General features: G+C 37.9%; 2 protein-coding genes across 4 annotated transcripts in view; one reads left to right on the forward strand and one right to left on the reverse strand.

The window, feature by feature from the left end:
• Positions 1 to 18,028, reverse strand: part of CRYZL1 (crystallin zeta like 1) — a 31,187-nt gene extending 13,159 nt beyond the window's left edge. The window contains exons 1-7 of one of the 3 annotated variants that reach the window (XM_063105060.1): positions 17,961 to 18,001; positions 10,592 to 10,682; positions 8,878 to 8,949; positions 7,952 to 8,029; positions 4,833 to 4,905; positions 2,166 to 2,210; positions 889 to 957 (exon numbers count right to left, since the gene is read on the reverse strand). In XM_063105060.1, coding sequence (XP_062961130.1) covers positions 889 to 957; positions 2,166 to 2,210; positions 4,833 to 4,905; positions 7,952 to 8,029; positions 8,878 to 8,949; positions 10,592 to 10,603 — 349 coding nt within the window. In that variant the 5' untranslated portion in view covers positions 10,604 to 10,682; positions 17,961 to 18,001. Of the gene's footprint in view, positions 1 to 888; positions 958 to 2,165; positions 2,211 to 4,832; positions 4,906 to 7,951; positions 8,030 to 8,877; positions 8,950 to 10,591; positions 10,683 to 17,960 lie in introns of all 3 variants that reach the window. The other 2 variants (XM_063105077.1, XM_063105069.1) reach the window with 2 other exon arrangements.
• Positions 18,029 to 18,819: 791 nt separating this feature from the next.
• Positions 18,820 to 20,651, forward strand: part of ITSN1 (intersectin 1) — a 213,827-nt gene continuing 211,995 nt past the window's right edge. The window contains exon 1 of the mRNA XM_063081469.1: positions 18,820 to 19,013. The gene's annotated coding sequence lies outside the window, so the exon portion shown is untranslated. The remainder of the gene's footprint in view (positions 19,014 to 20,651) is intronic.

Consider the following 20,651-nt stretch of genomic DNA (forward strand, 5'->3'; position numbering starts at 1 on the left):
GTACCAACTTACACTGCTGGTGCATAAAAGGTTCTGTTGCTCTACATCCTTACCAACACTTGGGGTGGTCAGACTTTTTAACTTTTGTCAATCTCGTGGGAGCATAATGGTATCTTTAGGTGGTTTAATTTGCTTTTCCCTGATTAGTTAGGAGATGAAGCATCTTCTAACTATAATTTCATGAAGTGTGTGTTTATGTATGTATTATTATTATTATGTGTATACACATATTCCTAAAAATTCCTAGCCAAAATTCTTAAAAATTAAAACAAGAAATTTCAGGGAAATAAGTAAAAAATGAATACATTCCTAATGAGAGGCCAGTAAATATTACTGTAAACTTTTTAATACTATATAGTATTTCACTTCACAAAATTATTATTAAGTTTAAATATACAATAAATCATTATAAGAAAAATTAAAATGAACATTTCACTTAAATTGAACACTGGTCAAAAGATATTAGCAATAGAAATCAAAGATGAGTGTTCTCGATTCTTTCCTGTCTCAGATTCTACATATATCGTATAGATTTTGTACACTGTTTCAATTAATAATTAAGAGTAAGAAATTAAAAAATTCTGACTGGGGATATAATTTCAGAGACCAAAGAGAAACCACTCTTCAAAAATCTCACCATGAGCAATGTTAGTAAAACTTACAGGTTATATGTATTGTTCAGTCTTAATATGAATTTTATGGGTACTAATTATAAGCTAAAAGTATTCACATGACCAGTGAACAGTTATTTATTACATACATGACCAGCCAAAAGTTATTTGTTAAATACACCACTCATGGTAGATTCAAAGAAATTAAAATGTTATGAAACACCATGTACACCAGTGAAAACTTATATGACCTCCAAAAGACTGAATTGCCACATACCCAAATAATGTTCATGTACTCTAACAACTTCACAAAGTCCAGGGTCTTCAGAATCCAGGGGCAAAATTCCTGAAAATTAAAACAAGAAATTTAAGGGAAATAAGCCCAAAATGAACACATTCCTAATGAGATGCCAGTAAATATTAGTGTATATTTTGGTCAGTGGAATTTTGAGGAAGGTTCCAGCAATTACTATGTGGGGAAGGGAGAGACTTCAGAAACACAGATGGGAAGTGAACCAATCATTTTCTGGCAAAAACACTGTGCCACTTGTGCTATCTCTTTCTTTCCTTTTCTCTCTCTTCTTTCACCTCTGAGTGATAATGAAGATGATGGCCAATGTCATAGAGGCAAATCAGAATCTTGGGGGCACTTGTACTTTTCATTAAAATCATCCTTGATACTTGGCTACCTTCTCATAATTTGGTTCCATAAGATACTTTGGTATTCTTCCAATAAAATCCCATTTCCCCATAAGCTAGTCTGACTTTATTTTTGATCTCTTACAAAAAGAACCTTGAGTAGTACAGAGGGTCACTGACTTCTTGGGCAGAAAAAAAGATACGAAAGATATCATCAATTCTACAGGAAAATACCTGAGTCAAAGGCAATACTGTAAAAAAAAGAAAACTTTCCTACAAATCTATTCTTTAACAGCTTCAGGCATGCTGTAAGGCTAAACATTTTAGAAGTTTATACAAATATCTTCCATGGAGAAATGGAAATTTCAAAGACTACTACAAAAATCATACACTATTTATGTTTGTGTGACTCTGTAGGATACAAGTATAAATATTTATGATAATAGTATTAGTTACAGATTTTTAAAAAAGTGTTTGAAGTCAATTTTTAGTTTTATAAGAGCAGCAAAGGAGAAGCTCTGTAGGATTCAAGTTGAAGTGAAGAATGGATCTTCTGCATGGCCCACTCAGTCAGCAGTCTTCAAGCACATGACCTGTGACTTTTTTTTTTCTCTAGAGACTTCAGTCTGGCCACAGACTGGGGCCCTGCCAGGAAAGGGCTGCATCAAGAACAGTAGCAACTATACTGACCTTTCTATCTATAAAATGGTTCTACAGCTAAATAGTAACAAGTTTTAAGTGTTCTGCTATTGAGATCAAACTCAATTTTCATTTGAGAAATATGAGAATTTGAGAGCAAATTCCAAAAATCAGGGAAGTATTTCTATTTAAAGCAAAGTCACAATGAACATTAATAATTGTATAGAAAAAGAAGAAAAATAGATAATTTGAACAGGACTATGAACTATAACTTACCAACTACTTCATCATCTGGTTGAAAGAATGATACCTTGCTTCCAACTAAATGGTGGAGAAAATTAATAGGTAATATTACAAGGTTATTAAATATAATTATTATTTAACATTTAAAATAAATTAAAAGATCTATGGGATTAAAAAGAGTCACTAACTCAGAGAAAAGGCCAAGAACTTCTAGGACATTTTGGTGTTCTGTAAGGACTTGTAGGATAGAACACTTCAAATCTGGATTCTCGTGGTTGTTGATACCATGCAGGAATGTGTCTCTCTCTGTGGCTCTCTACCTATTTAGCTAACTTTAAGGATCAAGGAGTAAAGGAAAATAATCCATTCTATAATTTTTATGATGATTATGTTGTTTTCTACCCCTCCTGTGGCTAGCCCAGTCTCCTATCATTATTTTAGTTGTAGAATCTTACACAACGGGGAATTCTAAGTCACATATAAAATTAATTTGGGAAATAAATTCAGACTGGCACCAAAAGTTTTTTTGAAACTTTACAGAAATGATATAGTTACATTTTCTCTGCATATGTAGAGAAAAAGCATCATTTATCAGGTAATTTGTTTGAATATTTTTGCTCAAAGAGTTAGAAAAGAGAGGGGAGGAAAAAAACCCAAGCACTGTTGAATGCCTACTTGGGCCTGGCATTTTAGTGTGTTCACACAATCTCATAACAGACTTATGAGGTAGGTTTTATTATTCCTATTTAACAGACAAGGAAATGGAGGTGAAGCAGTGAAGTAAGGTGGAAACTTGAAATCTGGAAGTCACTCCATTGACTGGTCCTGCCAGCAAAATGAACCCGGAATTCATTTGCTGGTACTCAGAAAGTAACTCTGAGTCTGGTATCCTACTTTCAAGTCCTCCTTTTGCAGCTTGCTGCTTCTTTGGATCCCGACTGTGCCTTCATCCTCCAATACTTTTGGCTTCTGATCCACTGCACTTTTCTCTTTCTCGTCAGCTGCATCCCATTATTACTTGCTTCTTTGTCCTCCTGGGATCACTCTGAACTTTTTTTCTTGCTTCCTTCATACTCCTTTTCTTTCAATTGTTCCTTGACCAGTGGCATTCCCAAAGGTTATATGTTTATCTCTCTTCCACTTCTACTCTCTTCCTGGGTGAACTAGCCAACTCTATTGTTTCAAATACAATATACATGCTGATAATTCTCAAATATATACCTTTCCAGCATAGATCTCTCATCCTCGAGCTTCAAGTCATATAACTGCTTACTACTAGATACCACCAGTGAGATGCCACTTAAGTACCTTGAACTCAACAAGTATAAATCTGAACTCACCTTCTTCCTCCAAATCAGACCCTCTTCCTTTATCAATCAGTGGTACCAATTCATGACTTAAGCAGAATTCTGTGAGTCATTTGTGGTTCTTACCTGTTTACAATTCCCTAGTTCCAAATCAATTAAATCCTGCTGACTTCATTGCTCCCAAATTTCTTGAATCTGTCCCTCTTTTCCATCTTTGCCACCACTGTCTGGGTTATGAATTTTGTCATTTCCTGCCTCTTGGTCTACACCCTAACCAATCCTCTTGCCCATACACTGATTTGCCTCAAACCTACCCTTCATATGGCTACCCAAATATCTCCCTAAAACTCAATCTGATAAGGCTCACCCAGAGTCTGGCCCTTGCCTACCATCCTGTTTCATTTTTGGTGGAAGAAATCAGTGTTCATATCGTCATTAAACTATTTTGCTCAATAGGTTTTATTCTGCTATATGTGAAGAGCATTTTTTTGGACAAAATGTTTCTCTGATGTTAAGTATCTTGCCCCTGACTCTTGCCTAGAACTTTATTTTGCTCCAGCAACACCAAACTCTTTGTAATTCTTACATACATCCCATTATTGCTTGCTTCTTTGTATCTGCTCATGATATCCTCTCTGCTGAGTGTGATTCTCCACTTTCCTGCCCCTTACTATCTGGACAACTTACTCCAAGAAGCCTTTCCTGTTTCTTCTGGCTGGGTTGGGCAGCTCTTCTCCGAGCTTTCATAATAATCTGTTCATACTGTATGTATGTATGTGTCTCTCTCCTAGATAGTGAATTCTCTGAACTCAATGAATATCAAGAATAGAACTATTTAGAAACAAATTATCTAAAATACTTATGCTTACTGTTCTGTGTGTTAGGATAATTTTTACTAAAAAAAAGTTAAAAAAACATTTTAAGGCAACCATAAAATCTCCCTAGTTATTTCTTCTCAGAAACCATAATTCCCATTTTTGATTAGCTCAGTTGGTTAGAGTATAGGGCTGATAACACCAAGGTCTAGGGTTTGATCCCTGTACTGGCCAGAAAAAAAAAACCCATTTTTGGATGAACAAACTGTTTAATTTTGCTCAATTTTAGACAAACTTAAGAAGGACAACGGTGGTCATCCTATTTGATACGTGATTACTTGTGGATTTAAATACATAATCCTGAAATATTTTCTAAACTGTAATAAGCCCTTCAATTATAAGATACCAATTAAGTCATATCTTTCTTTTAAATTTTTAAAAAAGTTATTTTTATATAATTAAATTTTATATTTGAAGGAGTGTGTATAAGTCTATGTACTGGTAAACAAATTAACTACCATTTAATTTATTTTGCCTTAGACAAAAAAACCCCCAGATATTTACAACTGTAAACTTACCATCTAACACAATTCCAGCAATTTCTCTCCCAACAGGAAAGAAATCCTTCTCCATCTTCATTTCTGCCAGAAGCTAAATCATGACAAAGACTGTTAACACATTATTGTCAAGAATAAATCCTGGCCTCTCTCATACATGATGAAAGTGAGGGCAAAAATGAAACTACAGAAAGAGAAAATATCATTCAATTTTTGGAATTAAGACAAAGCAAATAACTTGGCAAAACAGGTTTTTTTATAGGGCAAGAAACCAAGAGTCTGCTGAGAAATTAGCTGCAATGTAGGACTTAGGCATGAGTATCACTATTCAAATCACCATTAACATCCTTTGCTTAACATTTTTACTCTGCCAAGTATGAAGGGAAATTACGGACAAACATTTCTTGATTGGTTAAACACTGTTTATCAGTTACCTTACTGAGGTGGGGTGAGGGGAGTTTGGAGGGGACATTGTTGAATGTGGCCAATAAGAACAAAAGGTTCTCCACTCCCACACCCTAAAAATCATCAGAGGGGAATGTGGCCAATAAGAACGAAAGGCTCTCCACTCCTATACTTTAAAAATCATCAGAGTTTTTCTCAAGTTTTGGGTTAGGGAGCAGGTGGGAGGAAGTGATGGATATTCATAGGGATACTGCCATATGATTTCAGATTCATGGTAATCTTTTTTTTTAGGCTAAATTTTTATTTTTAGGAGATTAGTATTTTGTTAGATTCTGACCAAATTATAAATACTTCTTTTAAAGTAACACAGTGTACTAAGATAAGCCATAGTGTAAATTTCTGCCACTTATAATATTAGAGATGTTGAACATATTTATAGACATCACAGTATTTTAGGAAGAGTTATTTTAAAAAATGAAGTAATTCTCTTGTGTATTTCCTTTACTTTTCAATGTTTTGGTCTCCTGTATGTATACCTGATTGCCAGAAGTCTCTTTTTCAATGTGGAACTTTATACTTTTCCTAAGATGTCCATATGGCATTCTTATAGAAATATTGGGTGTTTTACAGTATCTTTTTATTTATTTATTTTTATTTTAACTTCTCAATATACATTGTAGTCGATTTTCATGACCCTTTACCCGTTCCTCTTCCCCCCTCCCATTCTCCCACCCCATCATATCTGTTCACTTGTCTTAAAAAGTTCAAGGAATTGTTGTGATTGCTGTCTTCTTCCCCCCCAACACCCTTTGTTTGTTTGTGTGTTTACTTATTTATTTTTAGCTCCCACAAATAAGTGAGAACATGTGGTATTTCTGTTTCTGTGCCTGATTTGTTTCACAATATAATTTTCTCTAAGTCCATCCATATTGTTGCAAATGGTAGTATTTCATTCTTTTTTATAGCAGAGTAGAATTCTATTGTGTAGATATAGCACAGTTTCCTTATCTAATCATCTGATGATGGACATTTGGACTGGTTCCAACTCTAGGCTATTGTAAAAAGTGCTGCAATAAACATTGGAGTACAGGTATCCCTTTGGCATGATGATTTCCTTACAGTATCTTTTTAATGCACATTTTTTTACAGAGTTATAATCACGGTTTTAGCAATGCATTTTGCTTCCTTTACATACCATAAGCATTTTCTTTCATTACTATACAGTTTTCATAACTGTTATATTTAAATATTTCATTCAATTGATTTTACTGAAATTTACCATTTCTTTCTGTTGGACAGGGAAATTATTTCCTAGATTTGGATTTTAATGGATTTTTCAGTTTTATTTATTTATTTATTTATATTGGTTAAGAATATTCATGGGATACAAGGCTGATTGTCTCCCCCGTGCCCTAGATGTGAAGCCCAGATCCATACTGGCAGAATGCCCATTACCACAAATTGCGATTGGACCCCGTGTCCCCCACCTAATTATCCCCAACCTCCCTCCCCTGCCCCTTTCCCCCACTCCACTTCGTATCCCTAGATATGTTCTCTTCCATATATGTTGTAAGTCCAACACACCACTGTGGTATTTCTTTCCTTCCTTCTTTCTCTCTTAGCTCCCACTTATGAGTGAGTACGTGCAGTATTTATCCCTCTGAGCTTTGCTTATTTCACTTAGCATAAGTTTCTCCAAGCTCATCCATGTTGTTGCAAATGGGAGAATTTCATTCTTTTCATTCTTTTGAATGAGTAGTATTCCGTGGTGTATATATACCACAATTTCCTTATCCAGTCATCCATTGATGGACATTTAGGTTGGTTCCATATCTTGGCTATTGTAAACAGAGCTGTGATGAATATGGGAGTGTCGGTATCCCTTCTACATGATGATTTCCATTCCTCTGGGTTTTAAAAAGAACATCTTCTGAACACAGAAGTCCACAGACAAGAACCAGTACTAGTATTCTTGGTGAAAAGACTACAGGGGATCTACATTTCTCAAGTCATGCTCATGTTACAGAGTTACCCAATGTAAGCTTGTTCTATAATTTCCCTAAGTGTGACTTTATCAAATAAAACTTTTAGATTCCTAGATATTATGGCAACATTATAATTAAGTAGTTAAGGGTCCAATAAACTATGGTATTAATCTACAAAAAACTGAGTAAATGGACCTGCTCTATTTATCATGGCTCATTCAACCATAGTTTATTTACCATTTGAAGACTTTCCATGTATTTTGTGCTCTATAATATAAGATTACTGAGGGTTGTATGAGGTTGGGGATGTGTGTTTATGAGAGACAGACAAATAGAAACGACAAGAAGAATATGAACCATATCCAAACACATTAAGTAGAAATATCTACAGAATCAGTGTCTAATAAATTAATTGACTGTGGTTTTTTGTTTTTATTGTATTTATAAAGGTAATTTCTTCCTAGATTATTGGTCTTAGTAAGTATGAATTCTCAGCCTTTTGCAAAGTAAAGGAGTTTATAAAATATTTTCATGTAATGATACAAAATACATGACTTCAATCAGACTAATAATTTACCCTAATGTAGAAATACACAACTACACACTAAATTTTTTTCCTCGTTTCTCTATTCTTCTAAGAATGATGATAATTTCTTGGCACTCAGAAGTTAGTTATTATTATATTTGTACACTAAATATAGTACTATGAAACTGTCATTTGACTTTTGGCTATAATAAAAGCACCAATACCTTCATATTTATCTGGCTCAGAGCACATGCTTTAACTTGAAGTTTTACAAAGTTATCCTCTGTGACAGGAAGATTTTCCTAGAACCAAATGATAACAAAATAATGTATTACACATTCTTATGAGAACATGACTTTATGTTGTGAAAATTTTCATACGTAATTGAACCTGGAGACGATTCATTCCCAGAGTCAATCAAACCTTAGATCCTCATCCTGATGCAATGGTAGAAGCTAAGCTGTCTGAGACTTAGACTCCTGATCTAAATGATTTTGTACTAAAAGGCAAGAGAGAAAAACTGGATTGTGTTCATGATCCAGAAATTCTTATTATTACTATGAAATACTGATATACATGAAGCACACACTTTTCATCTCTAAATTTACAGTGGAATGATTTTTGGCTTTCTACAAACCTTTCTAATAATTACCAATGAATAAAAATTCTACTATCTATACTCTAAGTGGTAAAAACTAGAGATCATTTAAAGCTTAGTGAATGAGGTAACTTTGCCAATCTCCAAAATTTCCACGAAAAACAATACTTTTCTATCTTTTTTCACAATATGAGACAATGTATTTTCTGAAATATGGTTATAATCTGAAAACTCACTTTATTGTGGTGTTCAGGATAAATTAGGTTAATTTTGCAACATATAAGACTAGTGAGGTTACTCTGCTTTCCTAATACCTTCATACCATCACCCCAAGGAACTAAAAACGTTTTTGTAGCAATTCTTTAAAAAATATACTACAATACAGACCACCATTTTCACATAAAGATTAAAGGAAAGTAATTTGAAAAGTTTCATTTAAGTAATTTTTGCTCATTTATTTCCACTCAAAATAACTTACTACAGGTCATTTAAAAGTGGGTCTATAGAAAATATACTATCTTATTTCATTTAATGATTAAACAATTTTCTTACCCTTTCTTGAAATACAAATGTTATCTCTTCATTTGTGGAACTCTGTTGAAAATATAAGCCTTTCATAGTCACCTAAAAAAAAAAAAAATACACACACACACACAAATAAGCAAACAAATAAGTCTTCCAGACCAAATGAAAGCAAAAATTAAAAAATAGTATTGACAAAGGATATGACAACTATGTAGTTTTCAGACAAGTAATTTAGCTAATAGTTCTTTCACAAAATGAAGAGAATATGCAGCAATCTCTAGGTACATGTTGTAGTGGACTGAATGTCCCCCAAAGTCATTGAAGCTTGAATTGTGTCCCCCAAGTTTTATGCATCAGAAACTTGGCCCCAACTGTGACTATTGGGAGGGTGGGAAATCCTATTGGGTAATTGAAAGGTGGAGCCTTGGGCAGGTGATTAGACTGTAGGATCACGCCACAGCAAATAGCTTAAAAACAGTGGTTGGGGCATGGTTCTGAGGACTTTAAAAAGAGAGTGAATGAGGAGGTTAGTTTCTATCTGCTCCACTGTTTTTGTAATGTGATAGTCTGCTGTCACTGTTACCACCACCAAGACCCTCACCAGATGTGTTCCCTGAACTGTGACTGCTCAGCCTTCAAAACTATAAGCAATAAATTTTGTTTTCTTTATAAAATGCCCAGTTCCATGTATTTTGTTATAAGCAACAGGAATGGACTAATACCCGTATCTTACTGAGTATGGATTTACAGTTCAACCTTTCACTACAAAGGCAAACATATGCTCAATTTGACTTTCCTATTCAATAAAAAATATTAAATATTCTTTTAAAAAAAACCTTACAATGGACAGCAAAGCTCAGTTTTATTTACCAAAAGTGTCATTGAAAGGACTTTCAAAGTCTTTTTTTTTTTTCTTGTCAGCTGGCTGCTATGGGAATCCAAACCCTTGACCTTGGTGTTATGACACCATGCTCTAATCAACTGAACTTACCAGCCAGCCCTCAAAGTCTTAAAGACCATCAAAAAAGAAAAAGTGGACAGCCAAGATACTGGTTGAAACTGTGGCCTTAATTATTCTGTATCAATCTATAAGTCATTTAACGGAAGTATTTAAACCTATATTCTATGGACTTCTTGAAGCATCTCTAAGGATTCCACAGTTTTTTAATTTTCATAGTAATCATTTGGCAAGACTTTTTTAAAATACAAATTTTATAGAAGTATAAAATACATACAGAAAAGTGCACAAATCCTAAGCATACATCTTGCCAAATTTTACAAAGTGAATATGCTCATGTCACAGCAGGAGAAACATCACTAGAACATCAGAAGCTCCAGTATGCTCCCTTCTAGTCACTACCTTCCCTCCTCCTCCTAAGGATATCCAATATCCTGACTTTTAACAGCACAGATTAGTTATGTCTGTTTTTGAACTTTATGTAAATAAGTGAAACCATACTCCTTCATGTTTGTTTTCTTTCTCTCAGTATTATGTTTGTGAGTCTCACTTATGCTACTGCTTGTAGTTGTACTCCATTCATTCTCATTGCTATGTAGTATCCCACTGTATGAATAAATTACTATTTATCCTTTCCACTAGAGATAGACATTTGAATTGTGTGCAATTTGAGGCCTTTACAAATTGTCCTAAGAACATTCTTGTACATACTTTTGGGGGTACTATTATTTCATTTATTTTATGGATGAGGAAACTGAGTCTTAGAGAGGTTAAGTCACATACCTGGGGTCTCATAATATCCGCTCAACGAGAACTGAAACACCAACCAGGTGCTACTGATTCCAAAGTCACTACTCTTCACCATTATATTGAGCTGTTAACGATAGATATATCACTTAAAACTAGAATACTTTACCCTTTAGGATTGATAATTATTAAGGACTTGTTGATAGAACTGGCCACATAATTTGCAGGGCCCTGTGCAAAATGAAAATGTGGGGAATCTTGTCAAGAAATTATTAAAACTTCAAGATGGCAACAGGAGAACGTTATACCAAACACAGGTCCCTTCTGAGCATGAGGCCCAGTGAAACTGCTCTGGGTCCATGCCCATGAAGCCAACCCCATGTGTTGAATTTTAGTGGATCTCACTGGATCCATATAAAGGGTTTTTACTAAGTGTAGGTAAGCAATGGTTTCTGCTTTCTAGGATGTGATAATCAAATGCTGGAACTAATAGAAATGAATACACATTCAAGACATATATAGAAACTATGTATGTAGCGTGTATCAACAAAGTATATAAAAACTGGGTGAGCTAGGTCAAATGATTAAATTAATTCTAACCCTTTGGTTTTAGGTCTTTATTTGTGTCATTGTGTCTGTTGGGGGTAGGGGTGGTGGTGGTAACCTAAGCATAAATATAGCAGCTATATATTCCCTACAATATTAACTCTAACCTCTTCTGCCTAGCTTTCAAGGCTCTCTAAAATGCATACTCACTCTCTCTAGTCTACCTTACACTTCCCACAATTTTCCAACATATACTCTCTGTCTGATCTAGTCAGTATGACTTCATACCATATGGTTACCCCTGTCTCAGGACTTCCAGGCATGGCCTGTCCTCTACAGATTCTGCTAAGTAAATAAAGCTCAAGTCCTATCATCTCTCTGAAATCACACCTAATGACACTCAATCTACCCCATCTGTTCCATGCTTATAGATTTTGTTACATACTAACAAACAAAACCTTGCTTTATTTACTTACTAACTAGTGGGCTTTCCCAGCTATTGCTTAGGGGGAATCAATACCCATTATTATACAATAAATAAATCTTTGCTCCTACTCAGTCTGCAGCCACTAGGATTGCCTTTCTGAGAAGTAGAAGTTATGTATCAACACCTTGATTTCAAAGCATCTCCCTTTGTGACTCTGGAAGCCATTGTTTTCTCTGCCCATTGAATCTTAAAACATATGGCATGTCTCCTAGATCAGGGGTCACATGGCCCTTACACTGTGTTCTAGTTTCAAGGCTCTGCAAGATAACTGCTTGTATATACCACTAGGTATATAAAGCAAATATTATATACATAGTAACACCAATATTTTTAGTAAGATCATCCTAAATAGTTCCTCCAAATTAGGTGAATATCAGCTTGGCTGGTGGAAAAAAGTAATGTTTAGTTGGTCCAATTAAGAACTGTGTGCGAACAAGAATATTCTTAAAATTACAAAGTAAAGAGAGAGAGGTGTTTTTACAAAAGTGGTCAGAAGAAAACCGAGGAAATATTATTTGTTCTGCAAATCCAAAAAATGAATACTGAGTTCCTAGCACTAAGAAAATAGTAGAATAGACGGCATTCAAGGCCTACATGGTTTCTTGGGTACTGGTCTGGATTAAATGGAACACTTAGTCTGTTATTTAGTAAAATTTTTACTAAATTTAAAGACATTTGTTCCTCAGGAAATAAAATAACTGAACATCTTATAAAATAAAAATAGAAATTAAATATAAAATACTTATCATGACTTTTCTAAGAAAGTCATGTGACTTCAAAATTACATGTTCAGGGCCGCCCTTGGCTCACTTGGGAGAGTATGATGCTGATAACACCAAGGCCATGGGTTTGGATCCCTATATGGAGATGGCCAGTTAGCTCACTTGGGAAAGCGTGGTGCTGACAACACCAAGTCAAGGGTTAAGATCCCCTTACCAGTCATCTTTTAAAAACAAACAAACAAACAAAAAACAAAATTACATGTTCCACTATGATATGGATTGAATTATGTCCCCAAAGTTTTATGTATTAGAAGCTTGATCCTCACTGTGACTGTTAAGAGGGTGGGAAATCCTATTACGGTAATTGAAAGTAGGGACTTTGAAGAAGTGATTGGATTCTGAGGACCATGTCCTAATGAATGAATTAATAATGGAGGTCATGGGTGTGGTTCTGAGGGCTTTAAAAGGAGAACACATAACAGTCTCTCTCTCTCTCTGCTCTGCCATTTTCTGCAATGTGAGGCCCCTGTGTCGCTGTAAAGCCACAACCAAAGAAGACTCTCACCAGATGTGTTCCCTGGACTTTAGACTTCCCAGCCTCTGAAAATCTAAGCAATAAATTTCGTTTTTTTAGAAAGTACCCAGTTCCAAATATTTTGTTATAAGCAACATAAATGGACTAATACAGACTACAAACTTTGCTATATCAAAAATAGCCATATATAAAACTTTTTAAAATTTATTTTTTAAAATTAACAGGTAACATTGTATGTTTTATATCATATAACATGATGTTTTGAAGTACATATACATTGTGGAATAGTTAAATCAAGCTAGTTAACAAATGCATTACCTCACATAGTTATCATTTGTGGTAAGTTTATAAAACTTCTTAATGGCCACAAACCTTGTTAAAAATGTAGGCTGATATGTGCTGTGAAGTGCATAAAGACTTTATATTTTTACAGGTATATCAGAATTTTGAAATATTTGACATAAATCCACAAACTGGATTATGTTAGTAATACTTTAAATTTTCATAATGGGTACACATTAAAACCTATTAAAAATCTGGAGAGACAAAAATTAAGAATACATATATTTAAAATAATTTTTGGTAAAAGCAAAAAGCACTTTGTATAAATTACACATATGACTATAAACACTTCAAGAAAGTAGTTAATAAAGGTACTGATCTGTTAAGGGATTTCTAAAAAACAATCAATGGGAAGTAATTTCAAATGGTTTCATCTTTCTTATAACAGCAACACAAACTCCACTTGCTCTTCTCCTGCTATGCTCAATCCCCCAAGGAGCTCATCTATTAATAATTGTAAATAAAACCTCTACAGATCATTCTTTACCTACACTTTCAGGCAAAAAGTGTCCTGAGTATCAGATCAACCTCAAATCTAACACACATAAAACTAGACTCATTTTTCCCTCAAACAAGATTATGCTGTAATCTTCAGTCATTAGGGATATCTTAGATTCAATCATAACTCCTCCCTCTGTATTAAGTTATCAGCCATAAACATTCTTTTCCTTTATCATGTCTTGCCTAGCCTGCTCATTTTCAAGGGCCATCACCTTAGCACAGGTAATGTGTGAACAAATACCTCTATGCCTTAGGCCTGGGCTATGGCCACAGGCTGCTGAATGGCTTCATTTCTCTTCCTCATCCAATCCATCTGTTATACCCTATGGCCAACAAACTATCTTCTTGTATGCTCAAATTTTTATTATTCCTCAACAGAAACATTGTAATACTATGGCCACTTCAGGTTCAGAATTCAGTTATAATTTTCTAACTTTTTTATTTTAAAGAAAGCAAAGATATATTTTTAGGCAGCTAAGTTACAGAAAAACAAATGAAGTCAACTTTGAAATGTGGCCCCATATGCTCAACCTGGTCACCATACCAGACCTCTTGGACTGTCTGGGTATCCAACACCCTACTCCCCATCCTGTCTCAGGACTTGTGCGCAGCATTATAATACTAGCTGAACTGTTAGGGGGATATCTTCAGTTATATTTGATCATTCAGGAAGAAGTAACTTAATATCATTTTAACAATGTTCTTATTAATCTGTGAGACACATCAGAAAAAGAAATATGAGTCAAACCAGGTGCCCAAGTATTGGTTAAAAAATATAGACAGCATAATCAAAGTAACTAGCTGGACTTTTGGTTCAAATATTGTACTTTGCAGGCTGTGGAGGATGGTAGTGCTGACCAGATAGACCAACTGTGCTTCAAAAGGGAGGTGAATGCATGGTCATAACTGTCAGAGGACATCTTTACATTGTGTAAGCAACATTCTCTAGAAATCTGTATACTCTAAGGACACTGCATAAGCAATGAGTATGCGGGTGTTTTGCTGCTTATAACTGCACTGTTCTTTTGTGCCTTTTATGTGATGGGCACAGGAGATGGTGCAACAGTACTTGCACCCAGCTAACCCTGGAAAGCAAGTCTAGCTAATAAGATGTGTATTAAGAACCCTCTACTTTCATGTTTTAGGTATATAATTTAAAACTTAAGAAAAGAAAAATGAAGTTGTGTTGCCCTTATCACTAGAGGGGTTTAAACACAGGTTGGATGAGCAGTTACAGGGGCTTCATAAAGGGGATTCAAGCATCAGCTGAGTGGGAGGCAGGATCAGATGACTGTTTAGGTCTCTTCTAATTATGACAATCTAGATTTCTATGAATATTATCAAGTCATATTTGACTGAATTTGTACATGTGTGACATAATCTCTACATTTTACACAACCTGAGATCTAAAGATTGGGGGAGAAGCAGAAAAGGAAAATTTTTTTGATATAGGCTTTAGGCAGAAGCCAAAAAAGAAAAAAAAAGCACTTTTCAAATTGTTGCTCATCTATGCACAGTGGCTCCCAACAGAGACCTTTTTTGAATCTCAGAAAAATTTCTGATTACCTCTCCGTCCCCCCATGAGAGCTTTACTTTTATTATCTGTTCATTCACAGAATACATTTTTACTTAAGAGTCTAGGATTTCTTACATGAGGCACCCCTGCCAGTACCTCTGGAGGGTGGTGGGGGGGGGGGTAGGTTGTGTGAGGTGGGATGGTCATTCTCCCAAAGATTGGAAATCTGTGGTCTGGTTACTATCCAATGTAGGGCCATTTCATATAGCATGATCCAGAACAATTGAAACTTAACTTTCATTTATATTTTGAATTAGCATCATATTTTCCCAGATTGTGCTCCGGGGGAACAATGGAGCCAATGGTGTGATGAATGACAATCTTTCCTTTATGCTGGCTTAATCATGTGACACTGGGACAATGCAGAGGTCAGTGGTGTGAAGAAGATAAGCAACTGCAGGATTCTTGCTAATCTCTTATCACACTTTCTCCCTCCTCTCCAATTGATTTATCTGATCTTCTCCATCTACTAACATTATTGCATTATTACAGTTTATAAATGCTTATTTAATTTTCCCATTCACTATAGGATCCTGAAGAAATCGTTTCTTGTTTCAAATGCAGAATATGAATTGTAATTTTGACTAAATATTTAATAAAAATTTCAAAATCAAAAGAAAATAATTTCATAAGATATATCATTAAAATGTATAAAATAGAAGAAAATTATTTTGCAAAATACCATATTTTAGCATATGTGGATATGTGTATTTTTGCTCTTCTATTCATAGAGCTCTCCTTAGCTCAGTATAGTCACTGAGTCTACAAAAGGCATGAAGTTGTCTTTGAAACATTCTATGTGATACTTATAAAAGCAAAAAAAACATTCATTTTTATCAACCAAATAAAAAGAGTTCAACACAAACAAAACCCAAAACTGATTCCATAGTGAAACATTTTAAGAATTTTCAGGCTTTCCCACCTTCCTTCTTCAGAGAGGTACACAAATGAATCAAGACTCATTACTGTCCAGGGTATAGTACTGGTCCAGAGGCCTGAATAACTCCTTGAGGTTTTCAACTCTCTTCTTCAATCCAGAACTTTGACTTTAAATCCATAGCATGGAGAGTTGTAAGTGCCCTAAATATTTCACAGCAAATAATAGGCAGCTTGAACTTGTATGGGGAACTCTATTTCAAGAAAGTTGTTACAGATGTTTCAGATCTGAGTATCTTACTTCCTGCTGTAAGCTGGAGCAGAAGCATCAATGAAGTGAAATTTGTAATAAGAGTTAAAAATTATTTATTCATAATAAATTATACATTGCAGTGGTTGATGGATAGAACTTATTTATTTATTTATTTAGGTGGCTGGCCAGTAAAGGGATCCAAACTCTTGACCCTGGTGTTACCCTTGACCTTGGTGTTATAATACAGTGCTTTAACCAACCGAACTAAATGGCTAGCCCTTGAATTCAGAAGTCATAATTGACCCTAGTTTGAATCTCGGCTGTCCTAATTACTAGCTGCACGACTTTGGGGTAATTTTAACCTTTCTAGGATAACTACCAAGAGTTACCTCCAAGGGTTGCTGTAAGGATTAAATGATATAATCAAAGCACTCAGTACAAGACTTTGCTTACAATAAATGGTAGCTAATTTTACTATTATTTCTGTAAGTTGGGCAGAAACCCCTTAAAGAAGTTCTGAAGCTCATCTTACAGAGGGACGAAGGGTTTGGTAATGTGCAACCTTGTGTTTAACACATTAAAATTGGTGCAGTGGGCTATTACATCATCTGGATCTGCACTGTCCAATAACAGTAGCCGTAGCCACAGGTGGCTACTGAGCATTTGAGCTATGTCTAGGCGGAATCGAGATGTGCTTGCTGTAAGTGTACTCATCAGATTTAGAAGACTTAATAGGGGGAAAAAATCTAAAATTTTAAATATTTTATCACACGTTGAAATGATAGTTTTGGATATATTGGGGTAAATGAAACATACACAACTAAAATTAATTTCAAGCGTTTCTTTTCACTTTTTAAATGTGGCTACCAGGATATTTAAAATGACGTTAAGTGGCTCACATTACATTTGCATTGGACAGAACGGACGTAGAACCTTGCTACTCATACGTGGACTAGCAGCACCTGGGAGCTTGTTAGAAATTCAGATTCTCAGACCCAAGCCCAGACCTACAGAATCAATATCTGCACTTTAATATGATCCTGAGGTAATTCTTACGTATTACTCCAGGGTATTCCGCTGACTAGCTCAATTAAGAGGGCAAATCTGGCCTTATAGCCACGTAAATGCGAATACCCTTGCTTTAGGTGATTGCTTACCGAAAAAGGAAAGTCAAGGGGGAGAAAGCAATGGTAGAGAAAGGATAATGAAGAAAGAAAAAAACCCTCAAATTACAGAAACAAAAAGAAGCAGGGGGAAAAAACCCAACCTGGGGAGGTTAAGGCAGGGAACTTCCAGACCTTCACCACCATAAATGTGGAGGGAGATGCAATCTGAGATAAAACCTACAACCAAAACCTGTCAAAGGCCACGAAATCGACCGTCAGGTCTAGTCTTACCCGCCCCTCAGCGGCCTCAGCTAAGCTAGGCCTGGGCCGGAGTGGGTCAGAGGTTGGGATGAGAGGCGAACTACTATCCTCACCAGAGCTAGACGGTTCCATGGGGCGTCTCTCGATCTTTTGCCCAATGTCCCGTTTCCCAAGACACACAACACGTTACCCGGGCTCACCTGCTTCCGAGCGGTCCCAACAGCCTGAGCCTTCGCCACCGCTACCTCAAGTCCTTTTGCAGACAGCCCGCCCCTTGGGCCCATCCGGTGCTCCCATTGGCCAGGCCGCTTGTCACTCCCTCAGGGCGGGGCCGGACTCCCGGAGGCTGTAGAGACCGCCATAGCAACCATACTCGCAACTACAACTCCCGGCATGCTTCGCTCGGGGGGAGGTGCTAGACACCGCCCCAGAGGTTACCAATAAATAGGCGAAGTTGGAGTCGCCTGAATGGGTTTCGTTTTATGAAAATTTCACTTAAAAATTACACCCTTCCTCATTCCAACCGAATCCCCTACCACCTTCCTCGGACTGTGCCCCGCTTCCCTTCGACTCTACATTATTTTCTCCTTTAAAACCTTCCATAATTAAGTTAGTTGAATGCATCCTATATAGTGTCTTTCATGGCAATGGGCAGATGCACCAAAATCGTGCAACAAAATCTCCATAAATCCCGACAGGAAAATCCCAGACCAGAAAGCTCTAGTGACACCTTCGTAGGGGCGGAGGAAAGGGGGAAGAGTCTAACGCCCATCCCCTGCGAGCTTGCTGATTGGTTTATACGGCTGTCACTCCGTCCTTGTCCATTTTTTTTTTTTTTTTTTGCGGCTCCCTTTCATTCCCGCGGTAGGCGGGGCCAGTGGTAGGGGGCGGTGAGGAGGTGCGGATCTTTCTTCTGATTGGCAGGTTGCTGTCCCCATCCAGCTGTAGGCGGAGACAGAGGGGTGCCTGGAGGCGGGAGAGGCAGCTGAGGCAGCTGAGGAGATAGGCGGGAGCGAGGGAGTGAGGGAGGGAGCGAAGGAGGTAGAGAGGAGTAGAGGAGCAAGGGGAGGGAGTGCAGCTTGGTTGCTCCGTAGTACGGCGGCTCGCGAGGGAGAATCCCGAGCAGGCTCCGGGACTAACGGAGAGGCGGGCGGGGATGATTTGCGGGGCTGCAGCTCTTGCGTCCCTCCCCGCGGCGTGTGAGCAGTACTGATTTGTCCCAGGGCGGCAGCACGGACCCTTCCGGAGATGAGGTGAGGAACGGGCTGGACGGCGGCGGCCTGGACTGCGGGAGGCGACGGCGGGGGTCGGCGCAATGGCCGTCCGGGGCGCCCGTCCCGCGGGCCGGCGCGCGTCCCTCTCGCCGCCCTTCGCCCTTAGCCGCGCGCCCGGGAGGCGCGGCAGCGGCCGCCCCTCAGCCTTGTCCTTCCCATCCTCCCGGGGGCGGCCGGCTGACCGGCGCCGGGAGGCCGGCGTGCCACGGCGGGCCGTGGGGGTGGCGGTCGTGGGACAGGCTTCGGGTCGACTGGGCGTCCGCAGCCCGGGCCGGCAGAGCGGGCGGGCTCGCTCCCGAGGGGGGCATTGGAGCTAGTGGGTCCTTCCAGGGCTGACCTCGCTGCCCTCGGCCGCCGGAGTGTGGCGGGCCGGCCCGGCCTCTTCTCCTCTCCAGCCTCCCGCGGAACCCGAGCTCGCGGGAGCGGCATCACGTCGCCCGCCTCTCCGTCTGGCCTCGAGTACCCGGCTCAACGCTTTTTCTTCTCTCGCGTGCCTGCAGAATCCCTCTGTCAGTGAAGGGCAATCAATGCCGTTTGGCCCGAAGTTGGGTTTCCGGGGCTGCCTCTTATGGTATTTAGCAGAAAGCGGCTCCCCTTGCAGTGAGAGCGCGTCCCCCGGGTCTGTCGCTTTTCCTTCCCTTCACTCACAGACACGGTTTTATGGTGTGGATCCAAGGCACAATTGCGGTCTCTTCTTGCTTGAAATGTAATTCCTGATTACACTGAAGAAATATAGTCAGAATTCCCAGAAAAAGAAAACCAAGGAGGAATAGGCTTCACCTTCCTTCACTTCTGTTTGCCTTTGGATTAGAAGACAATTTTGTAGATTACATTTCCGATGGGCAATCTTTTGTTGTGATTCAGACTAAAGATGCCTTTGCTTTTGAAGAGATAGATTTAGCGACTTCTCTGTTGAGTTGAAGGCCATGGAGATTTTTGATAGCCTCTTTCTTCAACATGAAAGTTTCCTTTAGAACTTTGCCATCATCGGTGCTGTTCTGAAGGCAACACCAACCTGAAAATTTAAGTATATGCAGAGTCCGGCCAGATGCAGATGCATTGCTTTGTGCTTATCTGCTGGCATCCGTCTCTTGCTATTTCCGTTGTGAAAACGTACAGATAATAAAAACAAGTCCAATAAAACGTATAGGTAATAAAAACAAATACCATGCAAACAAATGCATCTGGAAAATCTCAATTCTGTCAGCGGGGAGGCAGTTTTACTAATCCGGTTGAACGGATGAAGAGAAAGGCTCAGAGATCTCATGGATTATGTAGTGGACAGGATGTGAGGGACTGGGGCCAGGACCCAGCAGGCCAGCTGGTTTCATGGTGCCACTCTAAATCCCCAAAATAGGAGGAATGTATTTGTTACTACTCTTATATTTAGGTCACTTTAAGGTTGAGTGCGGAAACTTAAACACCCCTCATAGTTATTACTTCTGTTTGCCTACCTCTGAGAACTAAATGCTATGGTTTTGTTTAAATTTTTTTTCTGCTAGTTTGCTTCAGACATTAGGTTGTTTTAATGGGAGTTTGCTTATAACTAAAAACATTTTAAAAAGTATTGGAGAAAATTCTTTCTGCAGGACAGTTTGTAAAGAACCCAGGAAGTTT

This window comes from Cynocephalus volans, chromosome 1 (genome assembly GCF_027409185.1).
Source record: "Cynocephalus volans isolate mCynVol1 chromosome 1, mCynVol1.pri, whole genome shotgun sequence".
NCBI lineage: Eukaryota > Metazoa > Chordata > Mammalia > Dermoptera > Cynocephalidae > Cynocephalus > Cynocephalus volans.